At 34.4% G+C, this 17,702-nt stretch overlaps 2 protein-coding genes across 7 annotated transcripts in view; both read right to left on the reverse strand.

Moving 5' to 3' along the window:
- The window catches only part of LOC110024316, a 15,636-nt gene extending 3,336 nt beyond the window's left edge, over positions 1 to 12,300 (reverse strand). Inside the window, exons 1-6 of one of the 3 annotated variants that reach the window (XM_020724209.1) lie at positions 12,054 to 12,300; positions 11,750 to 11,950; positions 11,554 to 11,674; positions 11,179 to 11,249; positions 5,609 to 5,626; positions 5,421 to 5,509 (exon numbers count right to left, since the gene is read on the reverse strand). In XM_020724209.1, the coding sequence (XP_020579868.1) occupies positions 5,421 to 5,509; positions 5,609 to 5,626; positions 11,179 to 11,249; positions 11,554 to 11,674; positions 11,750 to 11,950; positions 12,054 to 12,165 (612 nt within the window). In that variant the 5' untranslated portion in view covers positions 12,166 to 12,300. Of the gene's footprint in view, positions 1 to 5,420; positions 5,528 to 5,608; positions 5,627 to 11,178; positions 11,250 to 11,553; positions 11,675 to 11,749; positions 11,951 to 12,053 lie in introns of all 3 variants that reach the window. The other 2 variants (XM_020724207.1, XM_020724210.1) reach the window with 2 other exon arrangements.
- Positions 12,301 to 15,034: 2,734 nt separating this feature from the next.
- LOC110024265 (probable glutamate carboxypeptidase VP8) overlaps positions 15,035 to 17,702 on the reverse strand; it is an 18,657-nt gene continuing 15,989 nt past the window's right edge. For 2 of the 4 annotated variants that reach the window (XM_020724139.1, XM_020724140.1), the window contains 4 exons: positions 16,527 to 16,615; positions 16,333 to 16,443; positions 15,487 to 15,624; positions 15,035 to 15,377 (listed from right to left, as the gene is read on the reverse strand). In XM_020724139.1, coding sequence (XP_020579798.1) covers positions 15,195 to 15,377; positions 15,487 to 15,624; positions 16,333 to 16,443; positions 16,527 to 16,615 — 521 coding nt within the window. In that variant the 3' untranslated portion in view covers positions 15,035 to 15,194. Of the gene's footprint in view, positions 15,378 to 15,486; positions 15,625 to 16,332; positions 16,464 to 16,526; positions 16,616 to 17,702 lie in introns of those variants that run through there. The other 2 variants (XM_020724141.1, XM_020724142.1) reach the window with 2 other exon arrangements.

The following is a 17,702-nucleotide window of genomic DNA, read 5'->3' on the forward strand; positions in this document are numbered from 1 at the left end:
TATATATATATATCAGTTCAGTTAATGCCCTCCTTTTGCTCCTTGTGCAGGATCAGGGGTTTAAATCCCCAGCTAAGCATGAAAAATATTATTTTTGTCGGACCACCATGCAAGCCAATAGGCGGGCCACAAAAATGCAATTGATGTCTAGCACCGCAGGCCGCGTAAAGGGGAGTGGGGAGCCAGACCAGTGGGACGCGACCTCGGAAATTTTGAGGGTTGGAAGTTGAGCTGGTGGTAGTTGGATCGACGCAAGTAATTCGAACCACGAGCTGCAGGATTTGGAAGGATTCATTTGAGGTTCATCGAGGAATGATTCATCTAGGGTTTCCTGAAGGGGAGTCGAGCTGAGCAACTTCGAACTAGGATTGTCGTGAAGGGGCTCACTCCCACCCAAGCTTTAGAGGATCTTCCCTCAGATTTTGATGGTGAGGACATCGAAAGTGAGTTGAAGGTGTTCTCTAACGACGAGGAGGAGGGTGGAGGGGAACGTTGACGTCGAGTAATGCTCTACTCTTCCTTATACGCTTTTAGGGTATTTGTATTGGTCATGTTGTACAAACTATACAAATGTAGCTATTTCTTTTCAGCTTTTATCAGAATAATGTTGTATGAACGATAATAGTTTGTTGATCGTCTTGTTTAGTTATTTGATTTTGTTGGTTATTTTGCCCCTTCAATATTTTTGTGATATTGTTGAATCATATTTTCTTTTAATGCTATAGTGGATACCACATATCATTTAGAAATTCTAGTATCTAAAAAAGTTTATGTGAGGATAAATCGTCAGCGGCTTTTCACTTGTCTAGGGTTGTGCATTAGAGTATTACTTAATGTTGTTAAACTGTATAGGAGAAGCCAACGGAAGTCCACTGAAGACTTTTTAACCCATCCAAGGTTGTTTGTTGGAGCATTGCTCGCTTATAAACCTGTGTGAAAGGGAACAGGTGTAGTCCAACAAGGACTGTTAACCTATCCAAAGTTGTTTATCGGAGTAAAAACTCGGCGATATTAACCTATATAGAAGAGCTTAGATCGAATCCCCCTGGGATTAATTGTGCTCTGACTAAAATAAAACTGAAGTTATATATTTATCGAGTCGAGAGCATGAATTGCACTTTCAAGAGATATCACTTATGTAGAGTAAAGTAAGTGAATGATATTCATTTAAGAAGTTTGACATACATTAACACGGTATGCAAGAAGTGATGTAATAACAGACATGGATTACGTGTTGTAGTGTTACTGGTAGTACTTGCGAGGATTCTCTACATTACATGTTCGGGTCAAGATTTTTTCTTCTGAATCTCTAAGTTTGAAGGTTGCAGGCTTGATTGTGGCAGCGACGATATATGGGTCTTCCCAGAGATGGGACAGTTGTTTGCGTTGCGGACCACAACTGACGGCTTCAATACTACACAAGATCAGGTCACCGATGAAGATAGGTCGATGCTCGACTCTCCAGTTGAAGTGACGAGCAACCCTTTGGCGTTATGTAGCGACTCTAACGTGGACCACATTGCGTGTTTCTGAGAGCAGATCCACATGTTGTTGGAGCTTTTCCTTGTTGTTATCAGAGTCGAAAGTCTTAACTCGTGGGTTTGAAACTCCGATATCAACTGGGATGACAGCCTCAGTGTTAAAACATAAGTTATATGGAGTTTTCCCAATTGGAATTCACGATGTGGTGCGATAGACCCAGAAGACGTTGTAGAGCTCCTTCGCCCACTGCCCCCCAGCCTTCTCAAGACGAGTCTTCAACCCCTTGCACACCATTTAATTTGACGCCTTTGTTTGTCCGTTGGTTCGGGAATGCGCCTTGGCAGTGTGCACCAACTGGTGTGAAGATCCTTGCAGAATTACGTGAAGTGCTTTTCAGAGAATTGAGTCTCATTATCAATAATAATCTTCGCGGAGATTTCATAGAGACGGACAATGTTTTTTTCTAAACACACTGCTTCGCACTGGCATCAGTGATTGACATTACTGGTGTTAATTTCAACCCGTGATTCCTCAAAAAATAGTTAATCCAATAATGACTGTCACCACCCGACAAGATACCTGAGCAATGAAAACTCTGAATGGCTTCATGATTTCGATAAACTCATTGTAGGCGGAAATCGTAGGCAGGCAGTCAAGATTGCCTCATGAAGAGTAATACACCCAGAAGGAGGAGAATACACTCGGTTGGTTCAAGACAACAATTTCACCACCATGTCTTTCGAGAAGTAATATTTCTTTTGAAACAAAATTAAGTCGCTCTCCGTTATAATTGACATTGCATCCTCCGAGTGTTGTCCATTTGATTCTCAGCGAAACGAGGTTCTCCAGTTATCATCATTTCCGCAACATGAAAGAAGATTCCAATGCTTGTCTACCACACAAAATGGGGATGTCTTTCCTCTTCGCTGCAACGTGAAAGAAGATTACATGCACGCATGCTTCGCAAGATAGGGACGACTTTCCTCTTCGCTGTAACGTGAAAGAATATATTGTTGCTCGTCTGCTATGCAGAACGTGATAACTTTCCTATTTGTTGCAAAACAAAAGAATATGTTGCTCGCCTCCTATGAAGGGTGAGAACAATTTTCCTCTTGGTTGCAACGCGAAAAAAGATCTCATTGCTCCCCGACCTGCGTAGCAGAACGAAGACGACTTTGTTCTTTTGGAAAAAAAGGGGCCGCTGTTAAAAAAAGAAACAATCTCCTCAAATTCCACCTTTTCCAATCTAAATCTCGTAATCGGTCCAAGTTCTGTAGGTCTAACTTTGCGTCAGTTCAAATTCTATTGATTTAGCTCCTGGACTGGTTCAAATCTCGCAGCCTGCGGACCGAATTCCCTTCGCAAGTCCAGCTATCATCAGCCCGCCTTCCAACCCTCCAAATTACTGCAGCTGCATCCCGACCGCTCCCATTTATGCGGCCCGCTGTGTCATACCACAGTTAGGGGTGTAAACGAGGCTCGCTCGTGTTCGGCTCGTTTATATTTCGAGCTCGAAAAGTGTGTTCGTGCTCGGCTCGTTTATATTTCGAGCTCGAAAAGTGTGTTCGTGCTCGGCTCGTTTATATTTCGAGCTCGAAAAGTGTGTTCGTGCTCGGCTCGTTTATATTTCGAGCTCGTCTTAGCTAGTCGAACACGAGCCGTTCACGAACAAAGAGTCATTTTAACAACCATAATCACGTAGTCATAAGATGTTAAAAATTGGGACAAGATTTAAAACATCATTTAAATCGAATTTAATAATTTTTATTCTATTTTCTTCATTAATATTTTTAACCTTGTAGTCAATTAAATTTTTAAAAAATACTACTCATCAAAGATATATATATAATTGATTAGTACTATTTCGAGCCAAAACGAGACGAACACGAACGAACAAACGAACACGAACGAACTTTGTGTTGTTTGTGTTCGGCTTGTTAACTTAGCGAACGAGTCGAACACGAGCTGTTTTGACAGCCCTAACCACAGTTGCATTGTTGTTGCCTGCCCATTAGCCCTTATCGTGGTCCCGCAAAAATAATATTTTTCATGCTTAATAAGAAATTTGAACATGTGTCCCTGCGCAAGGAGGAAGAGAGCACCAACCGAGCTGAGCTAAGTTCTCTGATTAAACATGTATGCATTTTATTCTTGTGTTGATGTTAAACAGTGATAATATGTATATATATATATGCAAGATAAAAATATAAAGTGCTCTAGGTCTTGATATTTTCAAGAACCGGGTCGGGTCTACCCAAAAATATGGGGCAACTGATACACATCCAACAAATCTTTTTCTTTTAGTACGAATTTCAAGCACAACACGGATCTTGAGGCGATTTTTTTAATAAGAAATATTGAAACTTCGATAAAAAAGTCGTCTAGAACTCTGATTTCAACAAACTTACAGTCAAACTGACCGGCTCGACAAGAATAACCCAATGTTACTAAAATTAGTTCAATCCAAACCAAATGAAGCCCAAATCAAACCATTAAACTGTTTTTGAAAGTTTTCTGAACATATTTGAAATGTCAAACAAATGTCAATTCTGAAGAAATTATAGTCAAGTCGAGTGTCTTGATAGGAAAAATCCAACGAGTTCAAGATTACACAATTCTAATATCATTAAGACACTCAAACATTCATCAAATGTCGTCCGATCGAGAGAATGCATCAAAGTCATCTAATCAAAGTGATTCATATTCCAATATTAATTGCACTCAAAACTCTATAAATAGAGTCTCACCCCTCTCATTTGGGGAAGAGAAGAGTTTGAGGCTTAAAAAAGAACCTGAAGCTTTGAGAAGAAATTGAAATTCAACACTACTCCCGCCGACTGTTGTTGACCATCGTCAAACGCAGTCGAGCATTCATGCCACTGTCGACCACTGTCAATCACCACCGACGTCGTCGACCACCGGCAATCTCCATCGACCATTGTCGGCCGCCTTCAATTACCGTCAAACACCGTCGACCACCACCAACTGGATGTCTCCAATCAGTATCGGTCGCCGCCTGTTGACGTAACTTTAGAAACCTAGTAACTTTTTCCCGCCTATAGGACAAGTAGTTGCAACTTTAATCATATTTTTATAGTGGAATACTTCAGCTGGCTCAATCCACGTGGTTTTTCCCTTTTCGATTTTCCACGTAAGAACTTCTGGTGTCATTATTAGTTGTGTTGTCTTTTATGAGTGTGTGTTCAATCTTCATACTATACTAAGACGATAATCTGTCACTCTACTGCCGCGAATTGTCTAGCACACATCACACCTACTTTACAAAAGTTAGATAATCATTTTCATGCATATCACACCAAAGTGTCATAGACGTAAATAAGAAAGTTTAGGCGTTAGATATGTAAAATAGAAGAATTAGGTGGCATTGATGTAAATTTCCCTAACTTTCAAAGTAAAAATATGCCATATGCCTTGCTACAATTCAAACTCCAACGGATTAAACCATAAGATTTGGCAAGTTCTAACTTAAGAAAACATACGGATGCAATCCGGAAAGCTACTAATTGCCACAATCCCAGAGTTTCTTATATTCAGCGGCTGATTCCAAGAATATCTACCTTTTTTTTTTTTTTGTAATCGGTAAAAGTACGACTTTTTATGTATTTTTATTGTGCATCTGATTTCTGGTTGCAATAATAAATCAACCTCACCGCCTACAGACCACCGAGCCTGGTTAATTACAAGTCAAACACCCTCTTTCACCCATTTTTCAAATACTCGCTCAAATGTCAAAATTTAGAGGAAAATCCTACCCCATATTTTTCATGTTTATCACAATCTCAATAGTTTGACCGTGACAAACATAAATACATCATTTCAATAATTCAAAAAACTCACCTCGATGGTTAATTTGTAAATATCAATATTTTGAGTGATCTGTATGTAATTATCCCTAAAAGATAATATATCTTTCATACCTCCCATGAAGATAGTTTTTTCATAATCGCGGGAAGTTTATCATAATCATCTTCTGAAATCATTATTTCAGCTTTCATGGAAGCTCCTCCTGTTAGAATCATATTTTCTAGAAAACAAGCATTAAGAGTTTATCTAATAGAATGAGACGAATTTGAACATTTAGTCAATTCAGGGACTAATTACATACCTGATGAATCCAAAGAATCTGCCGTGAATTTATTAAATAATAAATTTTGACTTAGTTGAAAATCAGCATAACAAAATAAAACAAATAAAAAATTAGACAGAAAAAGGCATAAAAATACAATCAAAAGGAAGGGATATAAAAATTAAGGTGCAATAACATACAGACCAACCAAAACTTGGTATTTACAAATCAACCACCCTCTTTCATCCATTTTTCAAATTCCCACTCAAATATCAAAACTCATGATAAAACCCCAACCCATGTTTTTCATTTTATCAAATTCTCAATAGTTTGATTGTGGCATGCATAACTACAACAATTCGGTAGTTCAAAAAAATCACCTGAGTGGTTAATTTGTAAATATCATTTTTTTGAATAGTTTCTATGCAGTTATCCCAAAAATTAAACTTAACCTAGTTATTTCCCATTACGTCATTTATATGCTTGCAGAAAATTCGTTGTCTGCAATGCATAGCAAAGAATGATTAAGTATTATTGTAGAATCGAATTGATTTTAAGACATGACAATCAAATGGGAAGAGAAGCTAAACATCAGCATTAACCCAAAAAGGGCATTTACATAAACTACCCATTGTTGTATATTTAGATATATAACACCTAAACTTCGTTTTTTTCACATTTATACTACCAAAATCTTTTAAATCACATAGAACATACTCTTATTTTAATTTTAAAAAATGTAAAATATATCTTTTCATGCATTGGCAAGGTGATTTGTATGTAAAAATTGAAGTCAGGTATTAGATATGTAATAAATACATAGGAACTGAGTGGTGTGATGTAAACATCCCTGAAAAAAATACAGCAAAAGGATTTTCACAACTAAAAGGATCTATATTCGCATCAAAGGACGGAGAGAGGTAACACTTTCCAATACAAAGAATTCTTTTTTTTTTACATCACATTTTCAACCACGGTCACCTCCTTAAAATCATTTTAGCTGAATTCAGTTACGGTTTCATTACTAAAAAAAAAAAAGATTTTCAGGAGAAAGCATGACTCAATATTTGAAAAAATTAAATACCATTCAATAATAGTTATAATATATTAATTAAATACCATTCAATAATAGTTATTATATATTTAAAATTCGGATACAATATTTTAATTACAGCTGATATGCAATTTTTAAACGTTATGGGTATTCTGTACCCATCTAAAATTTGTTGATGGAATATTCATTTCAATGAATGAACAGCACCATCATCTATGACTCGTCGAAATAATTCAAACAACCCTGATCTTGACAAAAATAAATATCATAAAAATTTATTGAGATCTATGTGTGTGTGTGTGCACAGGCAAGCCTGCTAAGAAGTTATATATTTATTGAGATATTTCATGAAAAATTACACAGAGAGTAAGGAAGATCTAAATAGAATTTATTGATTTAGAAAAAGCTTATGATAAAATTTCAAGAGAAGTACTTTTGGAGAGTTCTAGAAAAGAATGAATTTGATATTCTTATATTCAATTCATTAAAGATATGTATACTAGAGTTGTTACTTGTATTCGAACTCAATAAGGATTGACCAAGTATTTTCCTATTTCAATTGGATTGCATCATGTATTGCTTTTAAGCCCATATCTTTTTGATTTAGTTATGGATGTTCTTACTGGACATTTACATGAGGATGTCCCTTATTGTATTTTTTTGTGTTGATGATATCCTTATCATGGATAAGACTAGAGAGAGGGTTTAGAAAAATATTGATTTGTGGATGTCAACTTTAGAATCTACAAGCTTTCGTTTGAGTTGATCATAAAATTGAATACATAAAATGTAATTTTAGTAGTAGATCTGGTGACAGGGTTCTAACAACTGGTGATGAAGTCATTAAAAAGAGTGAACGTGTTAGATATCTCGAGTCTATTGTTCAAAGTGATGGTGATATAGATGGAAATGTTATTAGTAGAATTCAAGTTAAATGGTTGAATTGGAGGAATGAATTGGGTCTATTGTGTGATAGAAAAGTAGCACTTAACTAAAAGAAAATTTTAATTAGATGGTGGTGAGACATGCAATGCTTTATGGCACGGAATGTTGGCCATAAAAGAGAGGCATAAAATTAAGTGTTGCCGACATGAGAATTCTTAAGGGTATAGTGGCTTACACTTAGAGAGAAAATGCAAAATGAATATATCCATAAAAGCGTTAGAGTAGCTCCAATGACATACCGGATTAGCAAGAGTTAAAGAGTAGATGTTTTCGATTTGACTTGTGTTAAGAAAAGTAAACGTGGGCCTAAAAAAACTTGAGCATGTTATATAAAAGTTTATCTTAATTTATTAGGATTAAATAAAAATATGACACTAAACAGGACACGATAGAGAAAAAAGATTCATGTAACCGACCCCACTTAATGGGATAAAGGCTTGTTGTTGTTTGTGTTGTATTATGTGTATGTGTGTATTCACCCAAATGGTGGGTGATTATTAATGAAAAAAAGAAGGGGCATTTTCATACACACAATACAATTCTTATGCATTTGCATATCTAACACTTAAACTTCCATATTCACAAGTATAGCACTCAAATCTTTAATATTACATAACAAATATCACTATTACTAACTTCTTAAAATTAAAATACGTCTTTTTATGCGTAGGTCTTGGACTACAACGTGTTAAAAATATAAAAATCTAAGTTTACGAGTGAGATATGTAAATATATAAGAATTGTGTATGTATGTAAATCCCACAAAAAAGAAATGGCTCTAATCACTCATTATGAACATGAATTGCACATTATTACCACCATGCAAGGTGAATAGACTAGTCACCCACTAAGGGGTTCACTTGTCACCCACAAAATTTTACTATCATTGTGCTCCTATAATAGCTAATTCGGATGCCAAATATGTTTAACAAAATTATTCTATTCTAACTAATGCTAAAGTTGACCCAATCAGTAGCTCCTGGATGATTCAAATGGCTTATAGCGGGATAAAAGTTAGCCAAAAATCCACGGACTACTTAGTATTCTGTAGAGAAAGATTGATTATGTTGGCTTAGAACCAGCCCACCCAGAGCAAAAATTTGGGAACTTTGATAGATAAAAAATTTGAAGCTGAAATTTTCAATGTTTTGTCATTGACTATCTAATGTTCCTGATTTTATTCAAATATGACACAGTTGGCAATTTTATTGTAGTGATTCAGCTAGAACTAATAGTTGAATTTACATTGTTCTATATTTTCACTAATTTCTTCAAAATTTATTCAATCATTATATTACCATTTGAGTTTTAATTCTCGTATTCATTGTTTGCATTTAAGAAAAGTAAGATGTGACTTCTTTAGTTTGAATTGTGAATCCTAAGTTCCTCTTGGATGATCTACAAACATTGCATCATTCTAGTTGGATTCAAAAACCTGAACCATCATGCATCATCCTTCATAATAAATTTCAACCCTCCATCTCTTTTTACCGGCTCAGATTCATACTTCTCAAAATAGGACTTTTGGCCGTTTCACACATTTTATCTTCCATTGTTTCTGATTACACATCTACTTATTTTTTTAACAGTTGATGTTTTTTTCGCCATCCATCACTGTAAAGTTTTCACCATGAGAACTACTGCGTCATGATTTTTACAGTATTAGAATTCATTTCTCTGTATGAACTGGCCAAACAAACAAAAAAGAAAAGTAAAAATTTAACTCAAGTAAAGTATATTAAAGATGAAAATCAAAATGTACTTTTCTTAGAAAAAGATATTCAACATAGCTGAGTGAGTTATTTTGATAAACTTTTTAATGAAATTTCTGAAAATACGATCGACCTTGGTGATCTTAATATCATGAAAAATAATAAAACGTTTCATTTTTACCGTAACATTAGTAAAAAAGAAATTGAGGAGGCTTTAAAGAAAACCAAGGGTGGAAAGTCTGTAGGACATGCTGATATCCCAATTGAAGTGTGGAAATATTTAGGAGATTTGGGAGTTTCTTGGCTTACTAAACTCTTTAATATTATTTTAAAAACTAAAAGATGTCTGATGAGTGGAGGAAGAGTATTTTGGTCCCCATTTTTAAGAATAAAGGGGATGCACAAGATTTTGCAAATTATAGAGAAATTAAGTTGATGTGTCATACTTTAAAGTTATGGGAGAGAGTAATTGAACATAGGTTAAGACGCGGTACAAAGATTTCTCATAATCAATTTGGATTTATGCCGGGCAGGTCTACTATGGAAAATATATATTAATTGAGAGGTTTGATGGAGAAGTTCAGAGATAATAAGGAGAATCTACATTTGATTTTTATTGATTTAGAAAAAGCTTACGATAAGGTTCAAAAAGATATCCTTTGGAGAGTTCTTGAGAAGAAAGGTGTTGATATGACTTATATTCATTAAAGATATGAATACTAGAGTTGTTACTTGTGTTCAAACTGAAGGAGGATTGACCAAATAATTTCCTATTTCTGTTGGATTACATCAGAGATCGGCTTTAAGCCCATATCATTTTGCTTTAGTTATGGATGGTCTTACTGGACATCTACAAGAGGATGTACCTTGGTGTATGCTTTTTGCTGATGATATTCTTCTCGTGGATAAAACGAGAGAAATGAATGATTTAGATACTTTGGGTCTATTGTTCAAAGCAATGGTGATATAGATGGGGATATTAATAGTAGAATCCAAGTTGGTTGGTTGAAGTGGAGGAATGCTTTGGGCCTTTTGTGTGATAGAAAAGTACCGCTTAGACTGAAAGGAAAATTTTATAAGACGGTGGTGAGACCTACAATGCTCTATGGCGCTGAATGTTGGCCTTTAAAATAGAAGCATAATAATAAGTTAAGTGTTGCCAAGATGAGAATGATTAGGTGGATGAGTGGCTTTACACTTAGAGACAAAATGTGAAATGAACATATCCGAGATAGGATTAGTGTAGCTCCTGTGACGGACAAAATTAGAGAAAGTCGTCTTAGATGGTTTGGTCACATTAAACGTCGACCATCTGATGATCCGATTTGGAGAGTAGATATTTTAGATTCGACTTGTGTTAAGAAAGGCAGAGGCAGACCTAGGAAAACTTGGGCTTATTGTATAAAAAATAATCTTAATTTACTAGAACTAAATGAAAATATGACACTAAATAGGACGCCATGGAAAAAAAAAGGATTCATGTAGCCGACCCCACGTAGTGGGATTAAGGCTTAGTTGTTGTTGTTGTTGTTGTTGTTGTTGTTGTTGTTGTTGTTGTTGTTGTTGTTGTTGTTGTTGTTGTTGTTGTTGTTGTTGTTGTTGTTGTAGAATTCATTTCTCTAATTAAGCAAGACACCTGCCTTGTCCTAGTGATTTGAGTACAATTACGAAACTAGGTGGAAAGGATCTGTTCTTGTGGGTTGATTGTGCAGAAAACCCAAATTTTGATACTAGAAACCAAGTTGCAATGTCATCAAGCCACAAATTATTGCTTGTTATCTTCAACGAAAATGAATAATTTGCAAAAGTAATAAACCAGTGTAAGTTCAAAAGTAGGCTTTTAAAGAATCACAAACAAAAACCACCATCTTAAAACCAATAAGAGAAAGTTACTAAACCTTTAGAAGCTAAAGCAGCAAGACTTGCTTCTGAAAGCCCAAAATTTTTCAAAGAAATGGAATCATTATATCTTCCGAAGTTTTGAGAGGAAACAATAATAATAATGATAATGATGCAGAATAAATCAAGTCCGAATTTCAAAAAATATCAGAATACACAGATCACGAAAATTTTGCTTTGCGGTACAAGGAACGAAATTTTAAAATTATGGAAGAGACAACACTGTTATTCCCTGTGCTAGATATGTAATGCACCTAAAATCTAACATATCATTTTGAAATAATAATCATAAAAAAGCACCCGCTTAAAAAAGAATGCAGGAACTGAATACCGCCTCAAAAAGAATTGGGGACATAAAAAAAATGGAAGGATACAGTTCATCCTCGAGTGAAGGCGTCTTCATAGCAGAACCCACTCCATCAAAGCCCTTGCTTATATCGGAAAGCCTCACATCCGCACCAAACTCCTCAAATTCTTCGTTCTCCGGTCCAGTATCTGAAAACAATCCCAACATTAAAAAACAATAAAAAGAGCCAAAAAGTATTCACCCCAGAATCCAATCCAAAGTACCAGGAACATATCCAAAGCTCCTCATAATATCCTCAACTTCAGAAATGTGCTTCTCATTCGCCTTGTACACCTCATTGCAGTAACCGAGCAACTCCTCAAAGGAGACTGTGTCGAACGCCATGGAGTTTAGCAGACTAAGATCGCTAATTGTAGTAGACATTCGATGCTCCAGTGACTGCAAGAAAGCGGCAGCCGCCGAATCTATACAGCAGAGTAGGGTAATGTGGATGCATCATCGATCTCGAGTTCAGAAGGAAGATTAGGGTTTCATTGCGAAAATCGATGATGAAATCGAGAGAGTTACCAAGCGGAATCGGACTCCTCTGAACGGAATCGGAGAGGGCTTTGGAGCTGGACTCTACGTGATTGCAGAAGGCGGCGAGCGATCTGAAAAAAGAAAAGATGGCGGCATCCATTGAGGGAAGGGCTGATCTCCCTCCTCCCCTCCTCCGCGCGGGAAATCAAACGAAATAGAAACCAAATCTGAACGTCCTTACGTTCGATTTATAGGGCATAATATTTTCTTGATTTAAGAGAAAAAAATGTCTCGACATGTGATTATTTGAATAGGGGTGTAAAGGAGCCGCACCTAGCCATTTATATTTCGATCTAAAATATTGTGTTCGTGTTCAACTCGTTAACTTATCGAATAAAATTAACGAGCCGAACAAAAGCTTCTTAACGAGCCGAACAAGAGCTTCTTAACGAGCCGAACACGAGCTGTTCGCGAACAACGATCCGTTTTGACAGCCTTACATGTGAATCATAGATCTCCACTATCCATCACATCAAATTTTTATTTAAAAAAAATTCAAAATAAGACCCACTGTCATACATCTTTGTTGTGATGTATGATAGAGATTGGACATCATATGTTTCTCTACATAAGATGTCCGTATGAAATAATTTTTCAAATCATAGAGTGCAGTGCATCATCCTTTGTGTCCGAAATTTATCAGACATAATATTTTTTTTATGCTTTAACATTTTAAATTATAATCGTGTGATTGTTATGATTGTATTTGAGTAACAATTTTTTTATTGTTTTTAGAAATTGATATAATGGGAGCTATTTCTTACAATAAAATTTTGTTAAGTTTGATAATTATAAAAAAGTTAATCCTATTTTAATATATATATATATATATATATTATTCTCACATCAATTACTAAAAAAGTATTTCCCATTAGCTTTATAATCACTGGTATAAAAGATATAGCCTCCCCCTAATATGATTTGAGAGATCTTGACTTTAAATCAAGCTAAGAATTTATAGAGTAAAATATCAAAGTAGTCCTCAAAAATTTATTGTGCCGTCTTAATTTTAGAGTTTTAAAAAGTATCAAAATACTCCAAAAATTCATTAAATTAGAGCTGAAATAGTCATCTGATTATTTAAATTGAGGCTAAAAGAATCTTCATGAAGAACTATTAAAACTCAATTTTAAAATAATTAGAAATTTTATTAACACTTTTATAAACTCTAGGGCTAAAAAAACCTCATGTAAATAATCACCTCCTATTTTAACACTTTACTAAAAATTTTATATATAGGTCTATGTGTTTTTTGTAAGATTAATTATAAATATTAAATTTATTTAATTTTCTTTTATAATTTATGATTATTTTTATTCTATTTTCTCTCAATTTGTTTAGTGTCGTTAAGTGACTTCTACAATTAGGGTTGTCAAAAAAGCTCGTTGTTCGTGAACAGTTCGGATCGTCAATAAGTTCGTGTTCGATTCGTTCGATAAATTAACAAGACGAACGTGAATAAATTTTTTTCGTTCGATTAATTAAATGGATCAAACACGAACAATGATTTGTTAGTTCGTGTTCGAGTCATTATTGTTCAAAATATTAAATAATTTAAAATGATTATATATAAAAAAAATTATGATATTTTAAAAAATTAAATTTTATAAATTATAATATATAATAAATTAATAAAAATAATATATTAATATACTATATTAGTAATATATATTATATATTTATATAATATAAGTTATATAATTAATATAAGATATTATTTATATATATTAATATTAGGAATGTCAAGCTGGCTCGTCGTTCGCCAACAGCTTGTGTTCAGGTAATTCGTTAAGAAACGAACACGAACAATGACTTCACGAACAATTTCAAACACGAAATTATTTCAAACAAACTAAATTTCAAACGAACCGAAACGAACCGAACACGAACACAAGCTCTGTTCGTTCGTGTTCGGTTCGTTTACACCCCTATCTACAATTCATCTCAAACAAAGCTTTTAGTAAGAAAGCAAGGCTTTAATTAAGCTTCATTGTCTTCATGCGTGTAATAACTATTGCAGTTCTTGAACTAGGACAACAAATCAGGCTCTACAGTATGCATATCATACATACATACATACATACATACATACATACATACATACATACATACATACATACATACATACATACATACATACATACATACATACATATATCTATATATGGATTGAAAGATATATTTTACTTTTTCGAAGTTCAAATGAGGTATATTTTGACGTGATGAAAATTTTGAATTAAGGGTGTACAAATTTGACCCAAGTCAACTCAGCCCGAACCGACTTGAAAATTCAGGTTCAGGTTAGCTCGAATAATTTTCGTCTCTAGTTCATATTAAAAATCTTAGCCCTTCTCATTTTCTGGATCGGGTTTGAGTTGACCGGCCAACGCAAAAATGATCCAAAATTGACTCACCAACCACTGACTCAAAATTAACCGAAATTTGACCTAAATAGCTGTTATTCCTTATGTTAAATCTTATTTACAGGTCGTGTTCAGAGTGACAGGTTAAAGATGGGTCATGTTCGGATTGAAATTTGTCTTACCTAATATTTGGGATGGCAACCTAACCAGACTCGCAAACCTAATTTAACACCCCTATTTTGAATTATACAAACGGGTCCATTTGAGATCACTCGACTTTTATTTTTATTTTATTTTATTTATATTTTTACTTGAAATAAAACATATTTAGTTGTTTTTTATAAATACTCAAAATAACTTTTAGATATTTTCATTATTTTAAAAATAAGCTAAATTTATTTTTTAAAACAGCAAATAAAAACATACAAAAAAAAAAAATGCTAATCAAACATATTTTTAAAATCAACGTAAAAACAAAAAATAATAATAATAACAAAAAAAAGTGATCCCCAAATAAGAACTAAATATTTCAATAAATAAAATTAATAAGCTTGAAAAAAAATGTAATACTACACTTCAAGTACTAAGATATATGTGATAATAAAAGGTTCATAATATCAGGCAGCAGAATAGATAAATGTTTGAAGAAAGCAACTCAAACAATTTGTCATGTTAACTCTATACACAATCTATTATGCACACATTTCAGCTCAACCATAAGACAAAAAAACTGATGTTTAGGTGGCTGCTTACTTTCATGATTGGATCAAGTGAGTTCGCCTTGAAGAACGTCTGCAGCCCTCCGAATGGCTCGAGCAACCCTCCATATTTCATGCTCTATCGTCGTCATCTCGCCCTTCGTCGAGCTCTTCATAGAATCAGATATTGCATCGGCTATCCCGGGAAAGAAAGAAAGCTTACTTGCACCATCCTTAGGAGGAGAATATAGCTGCAAAATCAACAGCAGCAGCTAAAATGGTATAAATGTAAAAAAAGTAAGTTTTGGTGTTAGATATGTAAAAATATAAAAATTGGGTGGTATGTATGTAAATGCTAACCAGATGTCTAAACCATGGCCGACCTCTGAGGCCTTCTGGGTCCAAGAAAGCCCTCTCTGTGAGCATTAGCCTGTCGTTAAAAGCCCGCAGCCTTAGAGAAGAAGTGTCGTCTTCTGCTAAACCTTGCACTTTAAACATCTGCAGGTCAATCCAGTAAAACAAGTGGAAACAATCGTATTGGCCTTAAAACCACATTAAATGAGTTTGAGAAAAAAGAAGGTTGCATGCATTTATATACATACCACTCAATTTTTATGTATTTACCATATCTAACACCTAAACTTCACTTTTTTACATATATCTCATCCAAAGTATGCATGAAAAAGTGTTTTTCATTTTTTAAGAGTTAAAAAAGTGATGTTTTTTGTGTGATATAAAAGGCTTGGGCGGTATAAATGTAAAAATCAAAGAATAGGAGTTAAATATGTAAATACATAAGAATTGGGTGGTGTTTTATGTAAATTTCACATACAAATAATGGGGACATTAGGATTAGGTTGCCAAATGTATCATATTGTATGTATGCCAAGACACAAAATAGCTAAAGTGTGAGGTCATTTGGGATCACTTTAGATTTTAGTTTTCCGTTTTCCATTTTTATATTGTTTTGCTTATTGTTTTGATTTGAAAGATTGTAACGGCTCTTTTAAGAAAAACTCAAAAACACATAAAATTATTTTAAATGTTTTAAGAACAAGAAGATTCATTTTTAAAATTCTAAAATAGAAACAAACAAAAAAATAAACTAAACAAATATATTTTTAAAAATAAAAAATAAAATTGATGCCAAACTTCTGTATGGGAGCTATAAATGGAGTATAATTATAATTCATAAGGATATCTAACCTTGGCTTCATCCTGAGCTGCTTTGGCTGCTGCAGTAAACTTCTGTATGGATGAAAGTATGGGATCTATCTTAAGACCATCAAATAAGGCTATCAGAGCATTTGCGTGTTCCTGAACTCAGAAAAAGAGAGCTGATTTTCTATCAATTCCTTGAAACAGTAGGCCTGTAGAAATATGTCAAAAAGCCTCCCTACCAGCAATTGACTGGAGTAGGAGTTATAATCAAAAGGCAAGATGCGGTCATCTGAAAGACGAAGGCCTAAGAGTCCCCAAATTTCAGAAGCTGAAACAACATTTCGCAACAATTTTTTTAGAGACTAGGGATGTGTCTATAAACAGCAAAAGAAAGAAAGAAGATTTTCAAACATAACAGTGATAATTGTCCAACTGATTGTTGGATTTTTATACACCATGGCATGGCCCAATCAAGCAAATTCTATAAGAAAACTCCAATAATGCATAGATGAGTTGTTTCATGATGAGTTCGTGGTGATTCATTGCTCCAATTTAGTAGTGCTAGTTTAAATGAAATAATCTTTATCATAACCAACAGAAGCAATATTGAGTTTAGTTTTTGTTTCACTAGATAGAGATTAGTAATGAGAACTGACGTGTGTCTTCTTTTTAGCTGGTATTTTATAATATTTGAATAGTCAGGAGATACATGAGTCGAAATCATCGTATGTAGACTGGCGTTTACGGGGAATAAAGTGGATTGCTAAAAATTGGAAAATTTATGTTCCAACCCACCGCAGTGTATTATCAATTTGCATTCCAACATTCTCGGGATTCGAGCAACTTAAGCTTATGGGTCTCAATCTATCAATACCTTGAGAGTTTCTAAGGGAGTTATTAAGCAAATTAGGGCTGTCTTCAATTGTTCAGTCATGTATTTTGGATGTAAAATTTGTTGAGAAATTACATTCTTTGAGCCATGGTGCAAGATTTCAGGTCCAAGTGCAAATATTTAGGATAATGCCAAAAACTCATGATGAAATGGCTTCATCTTGTGCTTTAATTTATTAAATTTTCTCATAATTTCCATCTTTCTTTGCTCAGTTTGACTTGTTCTTCAATTTTTTTTTTTTAAATTTGTAATTTCTATCCATTTAGATACCCAATTTTGGTATCATGGGTTTTTTTTTCTCAGGGATATATATATATATATATATATATCATATAAACCAACATACAAAGTGAATTGTTCTCAGACATTGTGTTCAAATCAAGAACAAGCTTACCGTGAACTTATTAGGATAGCTCGTTGTCGGCGCTTAAAGGGGGAAAAAGTTAATGTTTGGGGGTCGCCCGTAAGAAGCTGTCGGCAGCCGGAATCGAAATCCCGTCACCCGCTTCGGAAGGACTTTTTA

This window comes from Phalaenopsis equestris, unplaced genomic scaffold (genome assembly GCF_001263595.1).
Source record: "Phalaenopsis equestris unplaced genomic scaffold, ASM126359v1 Scaffold000251, whole genome shotgun sequence".
Classification (NCBI taxonomy): Eukaryota; Viridiplantae; Streptophyta; class Magnoliopsida; order Asparagales; family Orchidaceae; genus Phalaenopsis; species Phalaenopsis equestris.